The 17,490-nt window shown below is 42.2% G+C and overlaps 1 protein-coding gene across 9 annotated transcripts in view; it reads right to left on the bottom strand.

Annotated features, from left to right (window-relative positions):
- The window catches only part of KDM4B (lysine demethylase 4B), a 286,229-nt gene that overhangs the window by 5,036 nt on the left and 263,703 nt on the right, over window positions 1–17,490 (bottom strand). For all 9 annotated transcript variants that reach the window (XM_069086768.1, XM_069086769.1, XM_069086770.1 and 6 more), the window contains 3 exons: window positions 13,716–13,901; window positions 13,456–13,620; window positions 12,591–12,710 (listed from right to left, as the gene is read on the bottom strand). In XM_069086768.1, coding sequence (XP_068942869.1) covers window positions 12,591–12,710; window positions 13,456–13,620; window positions 13,716–13,901 — 471 coding nt within the window. The remainder of the gene's footprint in view (window positions 1–12,590; window positions 12,711–13,455; window positions 13,621–13,715; window positions 13,902–17,490) is intronic.

Raw genomic sequence — 17,490 nt, forward strand, 5'->3', positions numbered from 1 at the left:
TATAAGCCTATGACTTCTTTGAATCTTTTAAAAAGGATGTCTGACCCCTGCCATCCTTACGCAGAGCTAATAAGGTGCTATCTTTTGATGAATGGCATGTTTCCATGCTCTTTCTTGGATGGCATCTAGTTCTATCTGGTGGTTGTGATGACAGCTGTCAGGAGTCAAAAGACCGTCTGCCACTGAACTCCTTCAGTCCAGTGGGCACAGGGTGTTACTGCCCAGACTAATGCTGTGTCCTCAGGACAGGTACAAGGGAGTATCACACTGCTCTGAAGCAATCACAAAACAGGAAGGAGCAGAGACCTAAAAACATTCAAGGATTGGTTTAAGTAAATGGCTGTTTAGCAGGAAAAGAGACACCATTCCTTGCATCAGGATTTGAAATGGCAAGGCAGAGAGAGGTTTGTCAGGGTGGAGGCAGCACTCAAGGTCACCAGCACCATTCCTCATCAGCTTTGCTGTGAGATGACAATGCTACAGTAACCCAGGGAACAGGTTAAGAGGATACGCAGCACTCAGAGGTCTAGGTTAGTTTCTACATTTTATAAAAGCTGCTTGTCAACCTGGGAGGGCATTAAGCTTTAGGGGCACTGGGCAGACAGCACCAAGCCAAAGTCAAACATCTGAACGTGACTCTATGGGAGGTTCTGGGAGAGTTAAAGAATCAGCTGCATTACTGCCACTGATCTAGAGACTGAAAGTATCTGCACTTGTGTCATGTGGGAGAAAACATCGCTGAACCAATGATCAGAAGAACAAGTTTTCTTGTATCTGCTCTGCTATTGACTAAGGGTGACACTGGGTCAGTCACTTCTCTCTGGACCTTAGTTTTCCCATTTGTAAGATGATGGGTTTATATCAGATGTTCTGTCAGAGTTAAAAGGGATCTTAAAGACTACAATTTTTAAATAAAAATCTAATATTAATATTAAAAAAAACCTTAAAGTTGCCATTTTAAATGGAAATGAGGGGGGAAACAAATTTCTCTCCTATGCTTCTATCACTAGGTGATCACTCTCATCTAAGTCAGTAACTTCTCCCCTTTAAATGGAACATTTTCATCCAAATTAAACAATTTCAGTTACCAAAATATGTTTTTATGTTAGCAAATGGTGGAATAATCCGTCAGGTGTAAAGACCTGGGGTGTTAAATAGTTCCATGCTCCCAACTGCTTTTTCTGATCACTGATTAGAACATGAATTATGTACCTGGGAATAGAAAAGAGATGCCTGTTTCAAAAATAAAGAGTGGAAAGCAATTCTAGCTCCAAGTCACCAGTCCTTCAATTTAGGAAGATGAGTTCTTCTAGATATTGCTTAGAGGAAAGCGGGCTCTGTGTAACACACTAAACTCATGTTTCACAAGTGCTAATGGTAACAATGAAAATTATTAATAATAAAAAGTACCTGGTATGTACCAGGTACTGTGCTAAGTGCTGAGAATACAAAGACAGGCAAAAACCAAACAGCTCTTGCTCTCAAAGATCTCAGTCTAGTAGAGAAGACAACATGCAGCTAGGTGGCGCTGCAGGGGACAGAGCACTAAGACTGGAATCAGGAAGACTCCTCTCCCTGAGTTCAAATCCAGCCTTAGACACTCACTAGCTGTGTAGTCCTGGGCAAGTCACTTAACCCTGTTCATCTGCCTCAATTTCTCACCTGTAAAATGAGTTGGAGAAGGAAATGGCAAAACGCTTCAGTATCTTTTGAAGAGTCAGACACAAATGACAGAACAACAATAGAATAAAACTGTGCTGTAAGAAATGACATGTGTGGTTCAGACCAAATAGGAAGAAAGCATTTACCTTCTGTGTGCTAAGTGTTTGCCAAGTATGATCTCATTTGATCTTCACAGCAACCCTGGGAAGCAGACACTATTATTATCCCCCATTTTACAATTGGGGAAACTGAGGCAGATAGAAGTGACATGACTTGCTCAGGATCACTCAGCTAGAAAGTATCTAAGGCAAGATTCAAACTCCTGTCTTTCTAACTTCCAGCCTAATGCTCTCTCCACCCTGTCTGTGTCATCTTTCCGCCTGAGCTCCTAAGGGAGAATGCCTTCTTTTTCCTCTTGGCCAATTCTCCCCCCCATCCTTGGTCACCTTCTCTGAACTGTTCCCTCCTTACCGAAGACCTTGTGGAGGCTCCCTGAATCTCCCAGATAGATGTCTTTGAAAGTAGGGGCAGTATCAAAAAAGACAGAGAGGCAAGTACTTTGTAATGTTCAAGTATTAAGTAATTATGCTTTTGGTGTTACTGTTCTTATAGACTAATAAATTATCAATAAGCAATTGTTACTGGATTACAGAAATATTTTTATTATTTATAATAATCAATAAATTATGGCCAAATACTAAAAAAAAAAAAAAAGAAATGACGTGTGTGATGAATACAGAGAAGCATGGAAAGAGGAACTGATTTACAGGAACTGATGTAGAGCAAAGAGCCAAGAAAAGCACAGGCACAGGAACAGCAAAGATCTAAATGGAAAGAACAGCCATGAATCAAAAACTCAGAAGGTTCATGTAATAAGACTATGAGGATCAAGCATGCCTTGGATGAAGAGGGATGAAAAGGCACACCCCTCTGTGAAGATGGGGAGAAGGGGTCACAGGCATTATACAGGTTTTTGGACTGTATCAATGTACTGATCCTTGTGCTGATTATTTTTCCTCTTTAAACATACCGTTTGCTATATGGGATGGCTCACTGGGAATGGGAGAGGAAAGGATACTGGGCATAACTATGATGATAAAGTAACTAATGTCAGCAACACCTCGAGTGAATTTGGGTAAATCTCTATAACTCCTAAGGGCAATGGGTACTATTTACCCCAAAATGATCTCTCCCCTAAGCTTTGCTTATTTGCTCTCCTTCAGGATCTAACTCAAATGTAACCTTTTCTAGGAAACCTCCCCTCACTCTCCACAGACCTCTGCTCCTTCCCCTCCTTCCCCCCCCCCACCTCCCCGAAGGAAGTTAAGTCTCCTCCAGTCTTCCAACCTGGAGTCATGGTACCTTCTCCACTGAACTTCCACAACCTGCCTGCCTGCTACTGATGAGGGATGGCAATATGGTTCAGCAGGAACTCTGATCTTAATCTAAGATCAGAAAGCCTTCGATTCAGTCTGGAAAGAATTCAGCCCAAGCCAACTTGGAGTCAGAGTTGTAAAAATTTATTGTACGCTTTACAGAGGGCAAGGTCCTTAGGGGACCTGCAAGTTTAATGTTAGGCTGTACAGTGGGCAAGAGTCCTTTAGGGGACCTGCAACCTTAAAGGGGGTTTTTATAGAATAATCCATAGTAGAACCTGTGCCAATTATGCTAACTAGGTGATTAAGGGTGGGATTAGGGAGTTAAGGTGGGGCCAGTGTTTAAAGTGACATGCACTTTTAATGTAACTATGCAGGTGTATTGCCCATGATTCACTGGGGAAAAGCCCAAAGGGGGGGCTACCTAGAGGTGTGGTTTCAGGCTTGAAACGTCACTAAGTCGGCTAGTGGTCAAGGGCTGACTGACCAAGTGCCCAGTCTGCCACCCATCAGTGTCATGTTTGACAAGATTAATGTCTGGGAACCAAGACTAACTCAGTGGATAATAGGCTAAGGAGTTAACCCAGAGATAGGGTCCTGAAGGATTCATTGAGGCAGCCGGACACTATACAAGGGGGAGATAATACTTGCCTAAGCTGGACTGTTTATAGATAGTTTTGTGAAGGATTCACAGGTGTAGCTTGTCACTGTTCCAAGCTGAGATAAACAATTCATGAGTTGTTTCTGGGCAGAGTTAATGCTCTGAAGCTGGGCAGAGTTCGGGTAGGGGGAAGGGGCACAGTTAATGCTGAGACTGGGGGGTGGGGGGAGTGTGATTTTACAAACTGATGTTACAAACATAGATCCCAAGCACCCCATCACTACCACTATTTATATACCTGCCTGGAGTCTCTGTGAGACTGTAAATGTGGAGAGGGGAGGAAGCACACTTTATTATTTTTGTCTCTCAGGGTACATAGCACAAAGACCCTAATACAGCAAGTACTCAATAAATGTGTGTGTAACTGAACCTTTCCCCTCAAAACACAGGACAACTCTATGTTCAGTTGCTGGGAGACATACGCAATTTAGACAAGACCTACTGCTTGTCCTCATGGAGCTCCTAATGGGAGATAAAACAGAATCAGAAGTAGCTGTAATACAAAGTATTATATGAAAAGTGCACTTGTTACTCTCTGAAGAGTGTATAAGCACAGAAGGACTCACTCACATAGGAAGCCGTTTAGTTGGGCTTTAAAGGACTGGTAGGAATTCAGCAGGTAAAGTAGGGGAAGGAGTACATTCTAGATGTAGGAAATGTCAGGACTGGAAATAAGAAAGAAATGTACAGGGCAGAGAGAAATTTAGATCAGCTTGAAAAGATTACAGAAGGTAATGGGAAAGAAATCTGAAATATAACAAACATCCAGAAGTACTACTTTCAGAATCCACTATCAGTGACAAAAGGACAAAGGAAGGAAAAACTTATTGTGGTCTGCTCTAACTTCCAGACCATTAAAATCATAGTGCCCAAGGGCTGTTTCAACTTGGCTTCATTCTGAGTTGAGGTGCATGGGCTGGGCAGGGCAGCTACCGTGCCAGGCAACTGCTGTTCCTGTCTCTCCTCGGAACAGACTGGCCCTGACTGGAATTCCTCAATTACACAAATTTATGTCACTCACTGGCCTCACTCCTAACCAAGGGAAGGTATATCATATAATACAGAATGTCAGGGCTGGGAAAGTTCTTAGAGATAATGTAGTTGAATTCTATCCATTTAAACAAATGAAATGTAGAAAGGGGCAGTAATCTACCCAAGGTCACACTGATGTGTGAGCTAGAATTCAGACTGTGTCTTCTTGTACTGCCAAGTCAGAGTTCTTCCCATAGTACTATGCAGCCCCCCAATTATCAGAACCGGTTTGGGCTAGTTTTGAGACTTCAACTCTTTTCCTCCTACCTAAAAAGGCACGAAATCCCTACATTCTCTCCTGGATACCAAAAACAGAGGGTCCGCACCTGGTAAAGTCAGGGTGGAAAAGTTACTGATGCCAGTTTAACTGCTAAATACCAGGACTCAGTGTGAACAGAGCAGCTTGCTTCAGCCAAGCAGAGAGTGGTGGCACTCCTCTGTACATCCCTCAAGTGCCCTACAAAGTGGTGCTGGGAGCTTATCACAGACAATTCTGCTCGAATGACATTAAGAGCCCGGAAAGATCTTAGAAGTCTTCAAGTACAAATCCTTCATTGTAGAGATATGGAAGTTAGAGCCTAGGGAGGGAGGGGTCACAAAGTCAACCAGGCCTTCAGACTCTAAACGTTGATTCTTTTTACTCTACTCAGAGAGATAAAGGGTGGAAACAGTTTATACAACTAGGTTTGGTGGAATACCTAGGAGTTCTAGCCCACAAATGAAGAACTGCCACCTGGGAGAACTTGTCTTTAGAGAGGACCTGATGGATGATACAGTGCTTTCTTCACAATGATACTGGAAAACAAATGGCATATTATTCCCATACTGCAGGCAGGAAATGAAAGCTGAGAGGTATCTTGCCTATGGGTGTAGAGGCAGCCCTTCTGACTGTGGCACACTATACTGTGCTATTAAATTAGTGTGCTCATCTGTTTCCAACTTCTCCCCCAAACTGGTTTTCATCTAGCCCAGATTCTTTGCCTTTTTTCCTCTAAAAAGGCCAACAGAGCTAACAAGAAGTAAACTCTCCTCCACAGGTACACAGAGGGCCAGGAGAGGCTGGGGAAAGGTCCGCTCTGGGTCATCTGAGTGTCCTCAGCAGGTCAGGACCAATGTACATGTGTGTCTTCAGGGCCAGACCTGGCAGGGGAACAAGGATGGAGTTCCACACCATTACCAAGTCTGACTTAGCCTTTTCTTGTTGAATAAGCACCTACACCAGGCCTGTGGCTGAAAGCAAACATTCAGCCCCAAGAAAATTTTGTCATGATTTTCATTTCCCAGACCTAGTCATGCTCAGAATAGCCCAAAATACATCTGAAGACTGAACCATTCATTTACCGTCTGAGAAATATTTCTTACCATGAGTTGCTTGGCAGGTAATACATACTATACCCGAACTCCTGACTCATTCAAGAAAGAAAAAAACAGAAAACAGTTCCATAAATACCGACTAAACTAGCCTACATTTCTAAGGGGAAGACAAAAAAGAGGAAACTTGCTTCCTGCCACCAGATTTTTCAAGGAAAAAAAATTTTAAAGAATACAAAGCTAGAAAGGATCAGGAGACAGGTACAAGGGTCTCCTCAGCTCAAAAGAAAGCACTTCAGTTTAAAATAAAATAAAACAAAGTTTAAAGTCAGAAAAGTCAGCTAATCCTCTATGGGCAAATGAAACAAATTGGTAAACTCAAGGACAATGGTCACTCAAAGAGGAGCCCTGGGTCTAGGATTCAAATTATGAGGACTCTAGAACAGCCAGTCCCTAGATCCCAGAGAGAATGGGCTTCCTCTCTCTGTCCCTTCCAGTTGCTCAATTTTAGATTCTTTAGCAGTAATTTCTTTGAAGGTCCAACGAAAAGGTACATTTTAGGAATGAAGGATTTTTAAAATTGAAAGGGTCTAGACCACATAGCCCAACTACTTCTCCTTAATTTTACAGATAATGGTTTAATTTTCTGTCACACACACACAAACACAGACACTCCCCTAGTCTGACAACAGGAAAAAAAAAACACAAGGAAAATTGAGAGTATATAGACTATTCTAACACCAGCAATCAGCAACCTCTACAACAAAAGGAAGGAGGTACACCCCTGGGAAAGCCCCTTTTCCTAAACCCCCTGGGAAAGCCCCTTTTCCTAAAAGGATCTCACAAAGATAATACCAACTAGAAATTCAGTTGCTTAACAAGATCTTCTTTTAAGATGAAAATAGATCTTGGGCACACTAAACCCATCAGCCATTCACACTTTAGTGTCTGTGAATTAGTTTAATCTGACTGCTTTCCTCTTAACATCTGGCTGATTGCTGACATTGAGGCAATGGGAGTTTTGATTAAAGGTGTGTGTGTGTGTGACAGAGAGAGAGAGAGACAGAGACAGAGACAGAGAGACAGAGAGAGAGACAGAGACAGAGAGAAACACAAATTAGAAGTCCAGCTCCAATCCAATGGTGAGGACTTGACTCTGAGTTCTACCAGGACAGCGAATAAAAAAATTTCCTAAGTATACGCACCCAAACTATATGTAAAAATAAAAGTACTTTCAATGTAGGAAGAATAGTAATGATATCTAGAAATTCATAGGAGCTGGAAATAAAACCCAAAGCTTCAGATATCTCCATGTAAGTACATTAAGAATTAATAATGAACATGACAAACTAGAGACCTCATATAGGTATGACTGAGATTTGGTGAGATGACACTCATGACTAGAAAATGACCTTACAAAGGTATAACCTTACTTAAAATAACAGGACAGGCAAAAGGGAAGCTGGGGTAGCAATTAATGAATTGACAATAAAATTGACAAGAATTTTATTAAGAGCCTACTATGTGCCGGGTACTGTTTTAGGAGTTAGGGTTACAAAGGCCAAAGTGAAAACAGTCCCTGCCCCCAAGAAATGTACAGCCTACCCAAGGGAAACAACATTTACATAAATAAACATATGCAAAAAAGATCCCTGGCGATTTGGAGAATTCAGAAAATGCTTCATGTGCAAGACCATGAATGGAGGACAGTCAAGGCAAAGTCAGAGAGATGGGATATGGAGCACCACGTGTGAGGCTAGAAAAGAAAGCTAGTTTGGCTGGATTACTGTGTGCATGTAGTAAGATTGGAAAATCAGGGTGGGATGAGGCTGCAAAGGCATTAAATGCTAAGCCAAGGGTACTTATATTTGATCTTGGCAGTAACAGGGAGGGAATTCTTATGTCCCCAGTCCTGGACATCACGTCCTTCTAAGTGTTTCTTTAGAACCACATACAAGGTTTGGCCTATCTCCTTAGTAAATGTCATCTTGTTAGAGTTGGCCCAACCTTCTAGCCTGTTGACATCTTTTTAGGATCCTATCATCCAACCTTTTAATGATCATTTCCAGTATTATATCATCTGCAGATCTGACAAGCACATCACTATGTCTTTGGCTGAAGATTCCTTGGGCACTACACTAGAAACCTTAGAAGTTAACGTGGAAACATTAAGAACTACTCTTTTTGGATCTAGTCATTCATTTAATTCTTAATTCATTTATTTAATAATACCCACCATATATATTGCCCATATTTTTCCATCTTGTTCACAAGAATAGAATAAGAAACTGTCAAATGATTTGCTTAAATTAAGGTAAATTGTATCTATAACATTCCTCTGATCAACCAATTGGCTAACTCTAAAAAAGGATACGAAATTAGGCTGTTATTGATGGGGTGCTTGGGATCTATGTCTGTAATATCAGTTTGTAAAATCAATTTGTAAAACCAGTCTGTATAATCACATTTCCCCCCTCAGAGCATTAACTCTGCCTCTTCCCCCTGCCAGCACTCTGCCCAGCAACAACTCATAAATTGTTTATTTCTGCTTGGAACAATAACAAGCTACACCTATGAATCCTTCACTAAACTATGTATAAACATTTTAGCTTAGGCAAATGTGATCTCCCCTTAGTAAGTGGCCAGCTGCCCCTATGAATCCTTTAATGCACAATCTATAGGTTAACTCCTTAGCCAATTATACACACACTGAGTCACCGTTAGCTTTGGTTCCCAACATCCATCTCGTCAAACATGACACTGATCGGTGGCAGACTAGGCATTTCTCAGTCAGCCCTTGACCACTAGCCGACTTAGTGACGTTTCAGGCCTAAAACCACACCTCCAGGTAGCTTCCACCCAGCCCCCACCCAGGGCTATTTCCCAGTGAATTAAGGACATACGCCTTTGTAGTTGACATTAAAGGTGCATGTTCCTTTAAGCACTGACCACTCCTTAACTCCTTCCTAATCCCACCCTTACTTACCTAGTTAGCATAACTGACATCTGATTTATTGCCTAAATTCCTTAAAAACTATGCCTATGTCTTCTTTAAGTTTGCAGGTTCCCTAAGAACCCTTGCCCACTGTAAAGCTTAACAATAAACTTTTATTGTTATCCTGACTCCAAATCTGCTTGGGCCTACTGAATTCTTTCCAGACTGAATCGCAGGGATTCTGGTCATTGATAAGGATCAGAGTTCTTGTATAACCTATTGCCATCCCCCCATCATTTTGGTGAGCCAGAGAGGAGAAAAGTCCAAGGTCTCAAGCTTTCTTGGAGTCCCAGTAAGCTCCTTTCACCTCCTCCCTATCTCCCTGTATGCTGGGTTCTTTCCCCTCAAGCACCTAGGAAGGGTTGCTGGGACGTTGTTTCCAGTTTGGCCAGACCAGAGTGGGTCTACCTTAGACTTGGGCATACTCCCCACTGGAGGGAGGACGCACTGTTGTTCGGGGACACTAGCCTAGTTTATAGGCAGGGCTTCTCTTTGGGATGCCAGAGCTGAAGCAGGGACTACAGGGACTCTTTGGCTTAAGGGCAGGAGAAAGGATGGGTCAATCTCCATATATCATTCATTTCTGCCAGATTTTGAGTTACAAATTTTCTCCCTGTTTTTCCCCTACCCACTGCCCCAAAATGTTTTGGTCGGTTTTGATTAAATGCATTTTCTTTCTTTTTGTTTATTCATTCTTACAAGAAATAGTTCACTAGGGAAGGGGGTTAAAGAGGAATATATTTGGCAGTGAAGGTGTTGTATAAATAAAATGTTATCAATAAAAAATTTTTTTTAATCTAAGTATCAGTGAATTCCCCATGTATCCATCTCTTTAAATAGCTCCCCTTTGTTGTGTCTTCAGTTTCACTGAAGCAAATTTCTCATGCCCCTTAGAATGACAATTCCTATAGAATTTTAAGCATCTTTTCTATCATTTCATTCCTCTGAGATCTGCTCTCTCAAAATCTAGGCTGCATGTCAGAATATGCCTAACTTTCCTCTCTTAATCCATGTCAAATTCGAAGGTGTAATGGTAACTTCCTCACAAAGTTCCCATAAGCACCTCCCCCAAGCAACCATATTTACATTTTATTTTCTTAACATAGTTGCCAGCATTGTTTTTCTAAAGCATAAATCTAACCAGGCCATGCTCCTAGGTAACAAACTCCAGTAGCTGCTACTGTCTCCAAGATCAAATATAAATACCCTTGGTTTAGCATTTAAGGCCCTTAGAGCTTGATCCCAATCTACCTTTCCAACCTAAGTGCATACACATAGTAGTCCAGTCAAACCAGCTTTGCCAGGTATCTATTTTGTACATATTTGTTCGTGTAAATGCCATCTCCCTTGGCTACACTGTAAATTTCTTGGGGGGGCAGGACCTGTTTTCACTTTGGCCTTTGTATATCCAGTGACTAGACTATGAACTCTGGCATGGTTAGCTCACTGAAATACTGGGCTCATTGTGGAGTAACATGTTTTAGGAGGGATATTAAAAAGCTGGAAAATGTCCAGAGAGAGAACCTAGATCACAGAAACACTGAATTTCTGAGTTGGAGCAGAATGGGTGGTCATCCTGATAGTCCCCACTCATCCCCAAAGATTTCTTTCTACAGTACACCTCACAAAGCATCATCAAATCAAAGCCTACAGTGGGAGAGAAACTCTGATGTCAGAGGCAGCCAATCTCATTTTGGGAGAACTACTCCTCTCCCCAAGCCTTGACTGGCCTCTGTATAACTTTTCTCCACTACTTTTGGTTTTGACCTCTGGAGCCAAGAAGACTAAGTCTAATCTCTCTTCCACATGACAGTCCTGCAAATATTTGAACAAAGTTACTATGCTTCTCTCTGTTTTCTCATTCAATAAGATAAATGCCCCCAGACCCTTCAACTGATCTTCATATGGCATTAACTCAAAAGGTCTTTCACCAACCTGCAGTTGTTGGGAATTAGAGACAGGAAGATAATCAGCTGAAGAGGGATAACAGAGAGCTACTCTGGAACAACTGGGAAAGCTTCCAATAGTAACAGGGCACTGATCACACATGGGCATTGGAGAGAGGACAGAAAGGTATCTGGGGGTCTAACTAAATTAAGATCACATGGAACTTCAAGTAGAGAGGAGACCAACTTCACTTTATAGAGGAGGTATAGTGATTTACCCATGGGAGAATAAAGACTAGAACCCAGGTTCTCTGATGCCAAGTCCTCCTTCATGGAGGGTTTTTTTAAAGGTCCCATACCCAATCTGATGACCAAAATAAAGCTGGGTAATTTTAAAATTGTGAAAGGTTAACAAAACCAGAGCTACTCTCCAAATTGTCACCTACTACAAATTTTAAATTCTCAAAGAGATGTCAACCCTGACAATCCTTGCTTGGAAAATACAAATTAACATTAGCTTAAACGAAAAACATAATTCTAATAGCAAATATGCTATTAGAATAACTATAGAGAACATGCAAACCAAATGCAAACTATATGGGCCATGTGTCCTGTTTGGAGTTATTCCTACCCAACCCCCTTTTCAAAAGCATGGGGCTATGGGAATATCTTCGTCATCACATCAGAATAAGTGGACTGCTCCATTCTGTAGATGTTTCTGTCTCCAGTGGCTCCAGAGTTCTTTGCTCTTGGCCCAGGCAGAAATAAAAAGAATCAAGAAGAAGAGCTATCCATGTCAGGGCTGGCTGGTCCAACCCTGAAGTAGGAAAACCAGAGTCTGCCCAAGGTGCTCATTAATCAGAGAGAATAAAGAAACTGCTTGCTATTCTTTCAGGGAATGGGGTTTTCCTCATTGCGTCTTGTCATGAACTCAGATCTTTCATAGGACCAAGGCATGGTCTCATCAGAGCACCAACGTGATGACAGTGCTCCAACGGTATTCCATCCCCAACCCCTCCTTTTCAGACTTACTTCAAAGGGCTACAGATTGTGCCATAAAGAGCACCCAGGACCCTCAGCCTGTAGTGAGGCCATAGAGGTGCTACATACAGGGCAATGCAGCCCTGGAAGATGAGCAAAAAGAACAAGATGGCCAGTCTTTGCTCCTTGCTGCAGTATCTCAAAGCTGGGTGATTTCCGTGGTGCAGGTGCTCCTGACCACCAGTGCAGATTAAAAACCATCCAGACCACTGCTGGGTGAGCAGTGGTATCAAAAAAGAAAAAAAAACATTCAGGGACCAATTTTGTGATGATGAGCTTTTCTGGGCTCAGTCAATACTTAAGACACACTGACTGTCATCACTACCTAAGATTTGTTAACTTGGCAGAAGCTGCCAGAGCTTGTGTTCTGTGGCCACCCTTTGGAAATCCCAGCATCAGCTCCATGTTGTGAGAGGGCACAGGAAGACTACCTGAGTGAAAGATTCATTCTTGACAGCTGAAAAACAATCCCTTAGTCATTATTCTCCATTACCAATGAATTTTCTTAATACTACAAAAATAGACTGTCTTCTCTTTATCTACTCTGCCCCCCCCCCCCCAAATCAACCCAGGTCAGGGAGGGGTAAATGAGACTGTGACAGATACAGGAGTTTCTTCCTTCTTACCTGATAAATGTGACTGATCACAGCTGAAATGAACTTGGCTTTATAGATATTTCCATCAGTCCACCGGAGCTGAACAAACTCCCCTTCAGGAGGGGGTCCCAGCTGGATACAATCTCTGCTCTGTTGACAGAATAATACAGTTTAAAAGGCAATGCACACATATCCCTAAGGTGAAAAGGCACACGTAAACAAGTCTTTGCCTACTGCTATCCATTTGTGCCCAAGATTTAATGCTACCTAGCACTTACAACTGTGGCCAAGATGATTCTGTTGATCACAATAAACCACCATTTTCTAAAATGAATAGCTTTATTTGAGGTAAGTAGTATTTATCTTTGTATTTCTCCCAATGCCTAGCCCAAGGAGTTTTGTAAATTAGGCACTAAATAAATGCTTATTTACTGCTATATATATATAAATGAGGAGTTAATTGAATCAGGAAAAGTTTAAATACTACTATCCCAAGCTCACAGGCCTGACAGGTCAGAGAATCAGGAACTGTGATATTTGGATGACAAGCTCAAGACAGTAAACAGAGTTGTTGCCCTTGGCCAGCTACTGTCTGCAGAGTAGTCTTTTTCTATATCTCGCGTAATTACTGAATATTGTCTTGCTTGAATTTTGTGTAAAACAAAGGAACACTTTGAAGGTGCATAAATGTGGATGTCTCAAGGTAAAGAAGAGGCCATAGCACAATGCTCCTGAAGGTGACCTGGGAAGAGACACATGGTGCCAGTCTTCACTTTACCCACTACCAGCAGTTTCTTGGCTAATTAACGACAAGCCTCTTTCATCAAGGGATGAGGTGACATTTCACTCCTCCCTTCCCACAACAAGCCCACCAAAACATCTCAAGGCTGCTCACAATAATGCTCTCTGGGTACAAGTTGTCACTGTAAGAACCATCATCAAAGTTCACTTCATAGAATGTCTGTGTGGTTGTGCCAATTACTTTGCACCGATAATAGAGGCCATTGCGGTTCTTTGTGATAACTGTCTGGCCCAATGACACTTCCCTTAGAAACTGGACCTAGAAAACAGAGAGAAGTCACTGTCTCAACAACCCAAACAGGCACTGATGAAGATTCAGAAAAAATGAAAGTTCTTATACCAAAAAGCACTTACACCTTGGCTGCCTGCTTTATGCTTAAAGCAAGTGATAGACACGACGTAGGGCCAATCATCAGGCTCCATCAGGACCCCAGCTGCGTGGGCACAGGTCACATGGAAAGAAGTAGAGCAGTGTTCGTAGGAGCACTGGATGCAAGCTCCAGATATCTTCTTCATCCGTTTTCGACAGTAAACACATTTCTGAAGTGACACAATCAGAGAAATCTTGTTTTTTGGTTTGTTTGTTTTTTTTACAGAGAAATACTCTGATTAATTAGTCAACTAAAAACTTTTTACCTAAACACAAATCCTTTTGGATTCCAGGCATTTTCTGTCTGTCCCCATGCCTGGAATGTTCTTCCTCCTTTTTAGTTTCCCTGGCTTCCTCCAAGTCCCAACTAAAATTCTACAGGAAGCCTTTCTTTTAATTCTAGTGTCCGCCGGGGAAAGGAAGTAGGAAGGGAATGAGTACTTATTAAGTGTCTACTCTGTTCCAGGAACTGTGCTAAGCACTTTACAAATTATTACCTCATTTGAACCCTGGGAAGTAGGTGTTACTATGACCCCCATTTTACAGTTGAAGAAACTGAGGAACACAGAGATTAAGTTGACTTGCTCAGGGTCACACATCTATTAAGTCTCTGAGGCTGAATTTAACCTCAGGTTCCCCCTGGCCTCTAGGGAGGCTCAGAGATCATTCTAGTTTAACCATATCATTTTCCAGTAAAGAAAAATGATGTACAGACAGATGAAACCACTTGCTCAAGACTAAACAGAGGGTCACTAGCAGAGCTGCCTCTAGGACATCAGGATGACCCATGGACATCTCACATTCAACATGTCCAAAACACTACTCAGTCATTCCCTTCTTCTACTGCTGGGGGCACCAGCATCTCCCACTCCCCTAGGCTTGCACCCTTAGTGCCATCCTTGACTCCTGACTTGCATTCACTCCACACATACACTATGCTGCCCAACTTTGTCCCTTCTACCTTCTCAAAGCCTCTGGAATCTGCCCCCTTCTCTCCACCCACTCAACTGCAAGTCTGGCATAAGCTCCTTCTCACCTCATGCCTGCCCTACTGCAATAACTTCTCATTTATCTCCCTGCCTCAAGTCTCTCAACACTCCAATCCATTCTCCACTCAGCTGCCAAAACAACTTCCTAAAAATCAAAGTCTAACCATGTCACTCTTCACCCTCCTTTAGTTAACAAAAGCTAGTGGTTCCTTATTACCTCTAGGATCAAATGTAAAATGCTCGGATTGGTTTTTGAAATCTCTCCCTAGCTTTCCAGGATTCTCACTTTTACTATCCTGGTGGCTCAACTATCTCAATCATGTCCAACTCTTTGTGACTCCATTTCAGGTTTTCCTTGCGAGATACTGGAATAGTTTGCCGTTTCCTCTTCAGCTCATTTTACAGATGAGGAAACTGAGGCAAAGAGGGTTAAATGACTTGCCCAGGGTCACACAGCTACTAAGTGCCAGAGGTGGGATTTGAACTTGGGAAAAGGAGGCTTCTGACTCCAGGCTGGGCACTCTATCCACTGCACTGCCTATTACCACCCTGAACATAATCTACAACTAAGTGGTGCTGACCTTGGTGCTATTCACACACTGCACTCCATCCTGACTCCATATCTTTTCCCTGGCCATTTTTTATGCCTGGAATACTGGCTTTTCTTAAATCTGCCTCTTAGTTTCAATGACTTCCTTCAAGTCTCAACTCAAATCCCACCTTCTATAAGAAGCCTTTACCAATTCCCCCCTCCCACTAATGCCTTCCCTCTGGGAGAGGCTTCCCTTTACACCGTACATATCTAATATGTACAATCTGTGCATGTTGTCTCCACTTTTAGAATGTGAGCTCCCTGAAGGCAGGGACTGCACTTTTGTCTTTCCTTGTATCTTCAGTGCTTAGTACAGCTTGTTGACTGATAACAAAGGTCTTCTGACAAAATCAAAGGCTTAGCTATATCCCTTCCAAGGAACTGCCTCAGACCACACAGTTGTCTCAGTTCTGATCTTCCTTTGGGAGCTTTCATCAGGCTTCAAAGGAATTGTTCTGATTTTCTTTCCATAGAAAGTTGTTTTTGCATAAATGCCTTTAAAAAAGCATCACAAAATAAGAGTCCCCTTATGATGAAGGGCTTCATCCTTGCTGAACCACATAACATCACCTACATATCTGAAAACGAATACCTTGCTGTGTATGTGTCCCTTACCCTAGTATACATGGCCAACGAGCACTACAGGGGCATCAGGGTATATCACACACCCCACCCCACCCCCCTGCTGCACGTGGATGCCGTGGTAATCCTACGAACTAGCCAGACTCCTTTATGTTATCTAAATGTCATCCCAAGTATTTTAATAAGTGTCTCCTTTATCACTCTGTAAACTGCGTTCAAATACTAGATAAGTACTCCAGCTAAGGGCTCAGCAGGAATGCAGCCCCACACTGGAATCAATAGTGATGAGATCTCATTACTAAACTGTCAATAGAAAATCCTCTCACCAACAGGGCCAGCGCTGATACACAACATGCTCAATATTCCTTCGTGAGGGAGTATTGACCTCCAAGTCCCAAGGATTTTCCTTGCTGTGATAGGCACCACCAACACAAAACGAAGAAGGTACTGAAGAGAACTCAGGTCACAGCCAGACTCCTCCACAAAACAGACAACAAGAATGACCAGTTCTGCATGTCTCATTTAAACAAATCACTAATAAGTAGGCTGGCTACAGCCTGAAGAGAACCACCCTTATAGTGTCCAGAAGAGGAAATTAAGGAATCTGAAAGTTGGGAAAGGAAAAGAAGTAGCTATCCAAAGACTTTGTAGGGATGAGAGCCAAACCTAGCTAGTCATGCTCATGAGAGAAAATGCTTAGAGCAAAGGCATAGTGAAAAATCAGATCAGAGCACAGAGTGAAGAATAGGTTGTCTCCAGCATGATGAACACTACAATTCATTTACTCCACTGAGGAATGACAGCTAATTATTCTGAATTTCCACGTCATAAATAATTTAAACTCAGGCCCATAATATACCATTAATCAGGGGGCATGCAAAGACCATTTCTTATAACAGTACATGGCTGGATGGGTTAAGAGAACCTTGCACTGTAAGAAGCCACATGGGCTTAATGCACACTATATACTGATATTGATCATTCAGATACTCTGGGGTTCTTCAAAGACACTGCTCCCTGAATCTCCTCTATTCATGCCCCTTCAATCAGATCCAGGCCAGAAGGCACCTCAGGAAAGAGTTATCAGTCTCCCGGAAAACAATGTGAGGAAACATAGCTTCAGAGCAGAGGACCACACCTCTACAGCTTGCTTGGCTAACAGGCTATGGTTTCAAATATCTTGGTAGCAAAATGTTTTTCCCCATCTATTCAGGATTAGTAATAATCTTAGAGATCTAGTAATATCTTCAAATGGGAGAACCAGGAGTAATGCTTTGGAAGAAAATGCAGGGGAAGATTAGGCTTGATATTAAGAAAAAACTTTGTAATAAAGCTATATGAAAGTGAAAAGGTCTGCCCTGGGTTCGGGTAGTAGCAACCTCCTTCTCAGAAGAGGTTTTACCTGGATTACCAACTCTCAGGGATGTGGTAGAAGAGATTCACTCATTTATGGACTGAACTGGATAGCTTCTGAGGTCCCTTCATCTCTAAATGCTATGATCCTATGACCACTCCATAGTGGTCCCTTTTGAAGGTCACAGGAGCTGAATTCAAGTGGTTATCCACTAAGAATGAGATATGTAGTTATGTGGTTAA

Source organism: Petaurus breviceps, unplaced genomic scaffold (assembly GCF_028583685.1).
Source record: "Petaurus breviceps papuanus isolate PSGF00001 unplaced genomic scaffold, PetGlider_PUasm1.0 180, whole genome shotgun sequence".
NCBI lineage: Eukaryota > Metazoa > Chordata > Mammalia > Diprotodontia > Petauridae > Petaurus > Petaurus breviceps.